Source organism: Sinohyriopsis cumingii, unplaced genomic scaffold (genome assembly GCF_028554795.1).
Source record: "Sinohyriopsis cumingii isolate HCF-2022 unplaced genomic scaffold, ASM2855479v2 utg000913l, whole genome shotgun sequence".
Classification (NCBI taxonomy): domain Eukaryota; kingdom Metazoa; phylum Mollusca; class Bivalvia; order Unionida; family Unionidae; genus Sinohyriopsis; species Sinohyriopsis cumingii.
The window spans coordinates 5,325,577-5,337,934 of NW_028315943.1; the positions used below are offsets into that span (position 1 = coordinate 5,325,577).

Below are 12,358 nucleotides of genomic sequence, written 5' to 3' on the forward strand. Positions count from 1 at the left end.
CTTGTACCCTTCATCATATAAAATTTTCTTAGTTGTCCCCAGCTTTTCATAGAAAATGGGAGATACTAAATTGGGTTTGTATGGCTTCCATTGTTCATTCTTTCCATCCTTTCATCTGTTTGTCCATCCCACTTTCATATTTGCACAGAACTCCTTTAATGATCATTTGATGTGAGTACAGTTTTGGTGTACAGCTTGATACTTACGACACATCAACATTGATTGTCAGCATTGTGTCATCATTATTTGGAGTTATAGCCTGTGATTGTCAGATCCTACCTTTTTATTTCTGAGCAGCAACTCCCTTTTAAAGTTTGGATTTCAACAAAATTTGACATGCAACTTATTTTTATGCAATCTTGGCTGAGTTTGAAGGTCAGCATTCTGCATCATTGTTAGCAGAGCTATAGCTCTGGATTGTCAGACTCAACCACTTTCATTTCTGCCCAGTAACTCTTGTAATTAATATTGAATTTCAAGCAAATGTTATTAGCTGCCTGATAATAATGATACCTCTGCCGAGTTTAGTTGTCAGCATTCTGCATCACAACAACACCCTTATTTATAACTAGAATTGAAACTTATTTGACAGAACACTTGATATTGATAGGACCTTGGGGGAGTTTGATTATCCGCATTTTACATCATCATCTTGTTGTGGATTTATTGCCCCAGATGGAGAGATGCACCCACCTTCATTTCTTTACAACACCACCCTTGTTTATGATTGAAATTGTAAAAGATTTGGTAAGCTGCTTGATATTGATATACCTTGGCTGATTTTGATTATCATTATTCTTTGTAATTATTTAGCAGAGTTATAGCTCCTGGTTGTTTTGATTCATTCACCATGATTGTGGAAGGGGGCATATTGTTTTGTACCTGTCCAGCCATATGACCATAAGATCATTCATCTTATGTCCATCCCAAATTTGTTTTAACATGAAAGCACAAAAATTATTAAAGTCATAGCCATTAAAGCATACACACAGTATTATGAGAATAAAAAACGTTACAGTTAGCAGATTTTGTGGATGGCTTGCACTTCAGGTAAGGAAGATTCCAAAACAGTTTTAGTCAAAAATTGAGGTCACAGTATGAAAGAGAAAACATGGAAACTGAAGTTGTCTACCATGTACAGTTACCAAACTTTGTGAATGGCTTAGAGTAAGGAAGAAGCCTAGCTTTGTTGGGGTTAAAAGGCAGAAGGTCAAGGTCAGTGAAAGAAGAAAAGTGATTTCCACACAGTAACTTGAGCTCTCCACAATCTACAGTTGCTAAATTTTGTGAATGGCTTGAGTTGGACTAAAGAAGCCTTTCAAATTGGAGGACAAAGGTTAAAGGTCAATGTTTCCTTAACTGGGAGAAGAACAATGGTTTCCACACAAAAGTATTAGTTCTGTGTCACACATTAGGATCAAATTTTGTGGATGACTTTCACTTTGGGTAAGTTGGAAGTTTTTTTATTTTGGAGGTCAAGGTCAGAGTCAGCTGAAGAAGAAAATTGTTTCTGCAAATAAATTTCAGTTACTTTCCATGTACAGTTAACAGTATTTGTGGATGACTTACACGCCAAGTAAAGAAAGAAACCTGTATTAATAGTGTACTGGTTAATTTCAATGACTGAAAGGAGATTCTTTAATGATAACTTTTGTTACAGACAACTTACTTTGACAACATTATTGTACAAGGCTTGCACTTAAGGTATGCTAGAACTATTATGGCTCAAAGAAAACTTAATTTTGCAGAATGACATGTTTTAAAGTAAGTTCTTGACCAAAATTTGTGCCAGTCTTTCACTTTGGATAATAATGAAAAATGTAGATTCTGGAGTCTAAAGGTCATTCACATTACTCTTGCTCAGAATTTAACTTTTTTGAATATGGATAATGGTTGAGGGTGAGGGCAAAAACAGTATGAGCACAGGTTAGCAAAAACCATTTGTGATGCTCAAATGATATTTGGCATGCATCTTAATATTTATATGTAGATGGCCGATTTTAGTTTATGCCATTCTACCAAATTTTAAAACATTTTCCACAATTTTGCAATTTTGGTTCACATTGGGGGCTTTTATTTTTTACAAACACAAAAAAATGTTAATTGAAACAATTTTCATAGTATTTTAAAGATGCTATACAGAATACATCAATATTATATATCAGTAAAATGTATTTTGAATGTTTCTTTCATTTTTAGCTGATGAAGATGCTGCCAGACTTAGATGAAAAGAACAAAGAAAAGCCATTGTGTTATACATACAGTGTAAAGGCACGAGCCTTACTACACAGCCAGTTTCATCGAATAGAGCTTCCCAGAAACACCTTGGAGCTGGGTAAGTGAATTTCCTTTGTTTCCTCAGGTATAGTAGCACCTGAGTATAATATGTACTTGATTTTATAAGGAGCCACAGTTAGCATTCTGGGCATTTGGCTGGAAGGGTGTAGGTTTGAATCCTTCCATTGTATCATCCTGGATCACCTACCATTGGGTGTCCTTGGCAAGGCACATTACTCCAATTGCCACAGCAGTGAATGACCTACAGGTGTTTCTGTACCATAAAACACCAAACCAATTCTAACTGATTTCTTGAGCCAATTTAAGTAAATAAAATTTCTTTCATGATAAAACACATAATCTGTTCTAAGTTTGAAAACATTGATTCATCACTAGTTGTAACCTGTAACATTAAGTTTGGATAATTATATTACACAATGAAATTTTGGTAATGACATTAGTTTCTAGTATTTGATGAAAAGGGAAATTCATCTAAGATACCTCTTGCTTTCAGATCGCCTTTATATCCTGAAAAAATGCCCAGTCCTGATCAATGAAATGATCAACATGATTTCCCAGCTGGTAGCCTCGGCAGTTGCTAGACGTGGTGAGTCATAGTATGGTGTTGTCTATATGTTGTCTGTCTTCCTTCACTTTTGGTACAAGTTTCATTAGTTAATATCTGAAAGTTCAGGAACTAGCCATGGCATGTTGGACTAATAAGGAGATTATGCTTTTAGGTTTTTTTAAAAACTTAATGTGAGTTAGTCTTTGCTTTACACAAGACATTTATAAAGTAAATTCTGGGATTAGAATTTCCTTTTCTTGGGTCATGTTATATCTGTATTTTTTGTGTGCTGTGACATTGATTTGCTGAAGAGGTGGACAAGTGCCTAAGGTGCTCATCTTTACAGATCACTCACATCTGCTGTCTTTATGGGTTTGAGTCTAAACATCACCAGTGTATGCAGGAATGCTTGCCACTAGCATCCCATGAGTCAGTGGTTTTTCCTGAGATCTTTATGGGTTCTTCCACCACCAAATACACTGGTCACCATGTATCGTGTATTGAAAAAATGCATGAAATGTCACAAATCCAAGCCAGTAGTTTGCTGAAACATTCATTACCGTGTGTACTTGTGTACATGTAGGATCCAAGTGCAAAACTGTATAGACTCGTATTTGCTTTACATAATGTATCAGCAGATCTGGGTCTGTGCAGTTTGTTAGTCATTTACTTTATAAACAAATGCAATATTTTATCACAGATTTAATATCAGGATGTTTGATACTGTGATGTCCAAGATGAGACATGTTGATCACATGACCCTGATAGCGTAGTGGGTACATTATTATACTTGCATGTAAGTTGAGTCCAACTGCTAATGCTGTAGCATTAGCAGATTAGGGACCTTACTGTTTGTTCTACTGATTACTTCTAACAAACTGCAGAGACCCAGATCTATCAGTACATTATGCAGTAGCGGGTCTGAGTATGGTAACAATACCTTTACTGGTGCTTAAGGGGGCCCCGAGTAGCCAAGTGGTCTAAAGCACTCTCCGTTACGGATCACTGCCATCTCACCTCTGTCTGTTGGGTTTGAGGCTCAGATTCGGCCAATGTGGGTATGTGAGAAAGCCTGCCAGTAGCTTCTCGTGGGTCGATGGTTCTTTCCGGGGTTTTTCCCGGGTTCTTCCTCCACCATTAATACTGGCCGCCATGTATAGCCTATCATGTGCTGAAAAATGGCATTAAACCCCACAACAACAACAACTGGTGCTTGAGGGCTGGTCTGTTTTGCATCATCTATCATCTGACTCCATTAGTACCAGTTTGTTATTGCTTCTGATCATAAACTACTTGGAGGATTGCTTTGAACTTTACACACGCATTCACCCAATGGCCTAGTTGGTTCTAAATAAAAGTGATGCTGCTTGGATATTCACTTCAACTTCAGCAGTGGCCATCTTGAAAACCATGTTGTTGCTACTTTCCTGAATGGATCAGTGATGAGAATTTTAAAAGTGCTTTCCCTAGGTCCCATGTATGTTTTAATGGAACAACTTTAATCATAAAGCTATTTAATTGACTTTATTAAAAGTCTTTACACATGATGAGAATGTGTTCCACTGTTTGTGGACACTGGCAGAGTACACACTGGTTAAAGCTCACCCTTCAGGGGATATGTCTGTATCAGTTATGATTGTCCCATATGTGACTGGCACAATACCACCTTGTTTTATATGATGGATGCCACCTTCCAGTGCTGGATTTTTCTGTCCTTTGATTAACATACCACAGTGACTAGGTTGCCAACAGTACAGAATGCTTTTTTTTTCCCTACATTTAGTTAGCAATTCATGTTTCTGTAAAATTTGAAATATTAAAGATTTTGCAAGGCTTTCATTGTGGAAAGAGAATTGGAAAAGATTATGCAGTTTATTATTTTAGAGGTTTCAGTGTAGTTCAGAAATTGAGTATAGATGTAATTTCTGTGGTAAAAATAAAGGCCTTATTTGGTAACCAGCTTGAGATGGTGCAGCAGCAGTTTGTCTTCATCTTTTGAACAATCTAAAATCAGGGACATATGGCTACAATAGGATGCTCTGGTTGAATTGAATTTACTTGGAAAAATGAGAGTATTTGGTTGAAGACATTTTTAATTAATAAAGGTCAAATATTATTTCGTGGGTTGAAGATGTTTTGAATTAATAAAGGTAAGATATTATTGGATGGGTTTTAATAACCAATGTGGTCTTCTGAGAATACAAAATTTGTAGAATTGTTGGTGTTGATTTTTGTGTGCTTAAAGATGAGGACAAATAATTTTTGTGCCTAAAGGTGGAATGATATTTGAGTGAGAAATGAGTTGTATTTGCTGCAGATACAAGAATTCCTTTGTGTATACTGCAAATCTTTTATGTATTTTATTTAGTAGCTAATGCCATTTCTGCCTATGGAAATGCAGTCATTGTATGGTGATAAAATAAATCCTTTATATATTTTGTGCTGTAAATAATACATGCCATTTCTGTCTATAGCAATGCAGTATATGCCAAGGTTGGATACTGTGGAAAATGTGATGAAGGTGTCTCCAATGATTATTCAGGGAGTTACAGCCAAATGCAGTCCATTGTTGCAGTTGCCTCATATCACACAGGACATGCTCAGGCACTTTGTTACCAAGAAGGTATAATTGCACTGTTGTCATTGCAGCTTTATCCTTTGCTCATTAATTGTTCTTCAGTAAGCATTTTAAGATACCTGTTAACATTGTTTGTTAAAAATTTGTTTGTCAATACAGTGGGGTGCATTATACAATATGGTACACAGATTAGTCAGAAATTTGTTATGTTTAGCAAGTTTTAAAGAATGGCTGTTTCCCAGACTTACATGAGAGTATTGTCTTCAGACCTTGCAAACATGTTCAGCAATGTCCTCTATGCCTTCGATGGTCATTGGCCAGGTGTTGGTTTTTTCCTACCTTAAGCTTTAACTGGCACCTATCTACATTGACCACTCAGTCATTTGCTTCATGAGGAAGGCATTGTTTTGATAAAGGAATACCATGTAAATCGATATGCCAAATTTTCTTATCTTGCTTGTGCTCATTATAATCCAGACAGGTTGATAGTTTAACTCAAAGGTGTCACTATGTCAAATTAGGAAGCAAGGCCGTTTTTATCATTAGGATTGAGGGTTGAAGCAGTTTGTTTTCTGGAAGGGGGGGGGGTAGTTCTGTTATTGCTGGAGAAATGGAAGTCACATTTTATGTATCTTTTTACAGGTTTAATTTATCTTCATCTTTTTGCCTGTGAATTAAAGCTGTCTTTGAAGAGAAAATTTCATGTTTGAGAAGAGGTGCGGGTTACAACCCTTTTCATTAGGGTCAGGGGGTCATTTAATAGTCAAAACTCGTTTGTAAAGACAGGAAGTTTCAGTTCATGGGTCACAAAAAAATTTGTATACAGCTTCTTTTGATTTCCTATTCACATCAGCCAATTGTCTTTTGATCTTGCCAAGCTGAGCTAATCCAGATATTGTTTTTTAAGCATGAACAAACTATGATTGGTAATTATTTTAAGTAAATGATTTTTGTTTATAGCAAGGATAAAAGTGTGCTGGATACAGTAATCTTATGTGGAACATAAATTTGGGAGAGAACATGTACATATAATTTATGATTTTAGTTGTATAGGACATATAAACAATCTTGATAAAATAATAATAATAATAATGCTTTAATGAAATTTGTTGTATGGTATTTATCAAAAACCAGTTTTAAAATGTGAACTAGTTGTGCAGAGGTCACCTGTGTATAAAGGCCAGTTTTGCCTTTTCCCATAGGTGGCCGCTAGTGTCAGGTTTGACTGTACGTAATAATAAATTCTCTTTACAGAGAAATGTTCAAAAAATACGGGATCTGGTGACGATGAAACCTGCAGACAGGAGAATGTTGCTGCGTACACTTAATGATGAAGAATATCAGCATGTCATGAATACATGTTATAATTTACCTCAAGTCAAGATGACAGTAAAGTCAGAAGGTAAAGAATATCAGCATGTCATGAATACATGTAATAATTTACCTCAAGTCAAGATGACAGTAAAGTCAGAAGGTAAAGAATATCAGCATGCCATGAGTACATGTAATAATTTACCTCAAGTCAAGATGACAGTAAAGTCAGAAGATAAAGAATATCAGCATGTCATGAATACATGTAATAATTTACCTCAAGTCAAGATGACAGTAAAGTCAGAAGGTAAAGAATATCAGCATGTCATGAGTACATGTAATAATTTACCTCAAGTCAAGATGACAGTAAAGTCAGAAGATAAAGAATATCAGCATGTCATGAATACATGTCATAATTTACCTCAATTCAAAATGACAGTAAAGTCAGAAGGTAAAAAAGGCTTTGTTTTCTTTGCAGCTTGATGTTCAGTCCATAAAATTCATTATCAGTGGTCTGGAGTTCCATATTCACAATATTTTAGCATCATTAAGTTTGGGCTGATCTGAGTGTAAGACCAAGTGAACTTATGACATGTTTCTTTGTTTGTTGCATATTGTGTATTGTGCTCCCATCAACAATTGCTCCTTTAAACTTTTATTAAAAATCACTGGACCACTTTTGGCACAGCACATCCTGGCTTTAAAATAGTACAACTGAAGTTCATTTTCCATCAGAAATAGCCATTTCTAAAAGTGGTGAGAACCCATTAAATGACAGTGACTTTTCAAACATAGCAGAATTTGATCCAGCTTATGCTTTTCCGCCCTAAAATGTAGTCACTATTTAAAAAAATTGATAAAACACTGTTAAGAAGATAGAAAAAACCTTTATTTGACTTCTCCAAAGCCACTGATCAGAATTTCTCCAAACTTGACAGAAAACATTATGGCATGAAGAACTTAAATGATGCTGATATCCAAGTCTGGCTTCTGTTACTAAAAATATAAAAATCTGAAATGAATAAAATGAAGACTATGAAGTTTGGGTTATTTTAAATTCTCCCCCTTGCAGAAAAATATGCAATTGGTAAAAATAACTTTAGAATACATGATTAATAGTTTTTTTTTATTAACACAAGATATTTAAATTAGTAAAAACTACAACTTAGGAATAAAATCAAATAATCTGTAATTTATAACTGAAGAAAAATATAAAGTAGAAATATGACAAGTAGCACTCTCAGTAGATGAAATATGTTATGGATACATTCAGCATGGAAAACAATGAAATGAATGTGATCTTGAAATGAATCTTCAGTATTGTGCTCTTTGGCAAGACACTTTACTCCTATTACTCAACAAAAAGTAACCCTAGCTCTGAATACCTTAAAATGGTTTTACCATATTCAGATGTCTGAAATAGATGTTTTTTTTATTGTTACATGTGTATGCTTTATTTTATTTTTGTATTTCCTGTGAAGCATACTTTTGACATATATGTCACTTTTTTGTAGATATTGTTGTTGCCATAGGGATCTATGTTTCGATTTTGCATTTAACTAATTTTCATGTTTGCTTATGTTAGTTACTCATGAACTGTTTGGAGTACATCCACTACCTTGGAAATCAATCCTTCTTGGGGGAAAAATGATGTTCACCCTGTCTTTAAAAGTAGAAAAATGTTGCCTACTGCCTGAGAAATTCATATTTCCATCAAAACAATTTGATGGAAATTTCCTAGGTGCACATGCAGGGACACTACCAGTTTATGGCACTCTTTGGAACTTCTTGAAAATAATAGAGACATATCAGTCTTAACATTTTCTGAAACAGCTCCATATTTGTGACATTGAACTACCTGGATGACATTCTGCTTAATTTCCAGGTGTCTGTCTTCTGAACCAAGACCTAAAATTTCTTGTTTTACTTGTGTTTTGCATTGTTTTGAGTTCTTGTCAGCAAATCTGATCTTAATGATCTTAATCTATCCAGCATTGCATTCATCTAAGCATGTCAGACTCAGAACTGTAAGGGTGGGGGTTCAGATCCTACCAATGGATCAGTCAGGGTCATCTGATATGGTTTGTCCTTGGGCATGGCACTTCACTCCAATTGCTGCCCTTGGCAATAAATAAACTACTTTTGTTACTGTGTTGCAAACACCAAAGGAACAAAACCATGACCCCCCACCCTCCATTGCAGCCTGACCCCCCATTGCAGTTACATATGTGGAAGAGCATGAACATCTGTTGAAGTAATAACCGATGATTGACAGGATTTGGCACCATTCTTTGTGTCTGTGGGTATGACATATCTCTTGCTAGCAAATGACTTTTTAGCTTCTTTACTACTAAAACAAGCCAAAAGACATGATAAACTATATCGTTCTGCAGATTTCTTGTTTTGTTGGTATTTAAGTTTTGAGACCTCTCATGTAAATGCATCAGTCTGAGAAAGTAAAGATGTGTATGTATTTTTCCTGATCAAGGAATGGTTACAATATGCAAAGGAAAATTGCTTACTTGAAAAATATATTGATTTCAGTTCTTGATGATGAGGACACATCCATCACAGCTGGGTCAATTGTAACAGTGACTGTTACACTGGAAAGAAAGAGCATGGGGGAAGTGTTTGAAAGGGAATTTAAAGAATCTGAGGAACAAGGGTCATACAGCAATCAGAGATATATTGAAATGCATGAGGAAGATGACGAGCATGGCATGAATGAAGGCAATGATAAAAATGAGGATAAGGAAGAAGAGGAAGAGGCAAAGGTTTGTTAACATCAATTATACCAAATCTTTGATATTGTCTTGAAGATTATCCACTTGAATACACATTCACTCAAATGACTTTGGAGATAGTGTTCATTTTAGGTTTTGCTGTTGTGCATTTGATCATTAGTTTTCATCTTTGATGCAAGAAAATTGCCTTTCTTGGCAGACTGAAATGTTTTACTTCTTTTGTTCACTTTGGGGACCAATTGAGAGCAAATTGTGAAAAATCATGAATATAAAACTTGAAGAAAAAAGATTCAGCAAAAATTCTGTTGCAATTGTTCTGAAAGCAGAAAACGGGAGATAAAAAGTAGATTCACGTGTCCAAAATAAAATTCTCTGGGGGATGTTTACTCCAGCATTTGGAATTAATTTCAATGTATGGCATGCTCATTTCAGGGGAGGCTGATAATGGAGTGTATTTGAATTTTCTTGAAGAAACAAAAAAAAATGGGTTTGGATATCTAAATGATCTTAGGGCTGTTCCATTAAAACATACATGGGACCCAAGGAAGGCACTGTTGAAGTGTGGTACCCACCCATGGATGCAATTTAGAATTTTCTTATCATTTAAATATGACCTTTGTGAAGTCAAAGTACCCTGGAATATGTTTTAAAAACTGCCTTCCCTGGTTACCATGTATGTTTAAATGGAATAGCCCTTACATTTTGACAAAGGTTTCCATTTAATGCATTTCAGAAATGAGATGAAAACATAAAGTGGGTGATATTTTTCAAATCCTTTCATCTTTTATAATGTTACTCTTTGTGGCAATATGTAAAAACATAATATACGGGATTAGTCCCATTGGAAAGCCTTCTCCTGCCTGCAGCCTCTAAAATTGCAAAAAAAAAAAAATCTTGCACTTGAAAAGGGTCTACAAAAGTTCTACTGTATTTTTTTAGACCAACCTTTTGATGGAGATGACATATATTAGTCTTGCCCTATGATGAATCATTTTTCATTGTGTGCGTCTAAAATTTTAATTATAGAGAGGTATTATATATACATTTATACAAGTTAGGTCTGACTGCAAATTGCTTATTCCAAGATGCCCTGGCAGATCAGGGTCAATGTAGTTTGTTATTAATAATCAATAGAACAAACATAATTGACCCTGATCTGCATCACCCAGTGGCAGATCAAGGCCTATGTTGTTTGCAGTTGGACTTGCACGTGAGTACATTCGCTACTTCTCAGAACACTGTGTTTGGTTGTATTTTGCAAGTCCTTGTTCTTTAGGAGTTTAGTAGTGTCAACTTTACAGAGGTAGGTCTTCTGCACAATTTGAGCTGTATGTTTAAAAAAAACTTTTTTATTTCATTGTAAAATATTTGCTGACTGGTCTGGCAGATGAGCTAAAATGACCATTTGCTAGCTCAAAATGTCAAATACTGGAAGGTGCCCATAATTTTCTGTTTTATTACTTTCTAGCCCCAAATCAAATGACAAGAGAGTTGTGAAAGTTAATCTCCTGGACTTAACAGAACCCTTTAATTGAATGATGGCCATAGGTTTATATTGTATCATATAGACCTTACATAAGTCCCTCACAGCATGTGATTTTTTAAATTTCTCAGAACAGATTAGACTTTAAAAAAAAATGCATAACCTCTATCCTAATTAGAAAGAAAATAGATACTAGCAACAACCTTATTATCATCCAGAAAGGGGCCCCGAGTGGTCTAAAGTGCTCTCTGTTACGGATCACTGCCATCTCACCTCTGTCTGTGTGGGTTCGAGACTAGGATTCGGCCAATGTGGGTATGTGAGAAAGCTTGCCATTAGTTTCTCGTGGGTCAGTGGTTCTTCCTGGAGTTTTCCCATGTTCTTCCTCCACCATTAATACTGGCCATCATGCATAGCCTATCGTGTGCTGAAAAGTGGCGTTAAACCCCATAACAACAACAAAAATAATCATCCTCAAAAACATCTGAGTAAGAGTAAGTTTGCTTGTTATTTTAAAAAATAATGCGTAAAAAAAGTTAAATGACATAAAATACTTTTGTTTGGTGAAGTTCTGAATTAGTTTTCTGAACAAAAAAATCATTTTTATAAATAAAACGTTTGGGGTAAAAACTACTGAAGGAATGAAGAATAATACTAAAACTGAACCAACAGCTGGAACTGGAACTACACATTTTAGTCAGTGTGTTGATGATTTCGTTTTTTGGTAATAACTTTTTTGTAACTATTGAAATTTTTATATTAAATTTCTCAAGTTGAAATCCATTGTGAGTATGGGAAATTTTGAGAAATTATTTACAATTGTATGATTGGTATAAACCATTTCATAAACTTCCAGGTTCACATTACAGATAAAGTGGAAAATTTCAGCTGTTAACTTTGTATTCAGTGTATTAAGTAAGAGTGAGGAATATGCAGTATTCAGATGTACAGATGTAATAGATTTCGTAATATTCGTTCATGTTATTGTGAAGACATTTGCAGGCAGGGTTCCTTTTCCTTTACTTTTTCAATTTCTTTGTATTTCCTATAGATTATTTTGACCTTCAGATGTAAAGAAATCCATAAATTGCATTACTTAAACAGTTTAATAGGAATGATCCTTTTGTAGAGTAGATTACAATAAGTAATCCCTCGATACAGTTGATGAATACTGGGCCATTACATTGAGTAATCCCTCTCTACAGCTAATGAATACTGGGCCATTACATTTGGTAATGCCTCTATGCAGCAAATGAATACTGGGCCATTACATTGAGTAATCCCTCTCTACAGTTAATGAATACTGGGCCATTACATTGAGTAATCTGTCTCTACAGCCAATGAATACTGGGACATTACATTTGGTAATCCCTCAATGCAGCAAATGAATACTGGGC

At 35.2% G+C, this 12,358-nt stretch overlaps 1 protein-coding gene across 2 annotated transcripts in view; it reads left to right on the forward strand.

Annotated features, from left to right (window-relative positions):
- Window positions 1-12,358, forward strand: part of LOC149773090 (translocation protein SEC63 homolog) — an 83,460-nt gene that overhangs the window by 28,889 nt on the left and 42,213 nt on the right. For both annotated transcript variants that reach the window (XM_089946849.1, XM_089946850.1), the window contains exons 10-14: window positions 2,200-2,335; window positions 2,792-2,884; window positions 5,320-5,468; window positions 6,678-6,825; window positions 9,279-9,508. In XM_089946849.1, coding sequence (XP_089802975.1) covers window positions 2,200-2,335; window positions 2,792-2,884; window positions 5,320-5,468; window positions 6,678-6,825; window positions 9,279-9,508 — 756 coding nt within the window. The remainder of the gene's footprint in view (window positions 1-2,199; window positions 2,336-2,791; window positions 2,885-5,319; window positions 5,469-6,677; window positions 6,826-9,278; window positions 9,509-12,358) is intronic.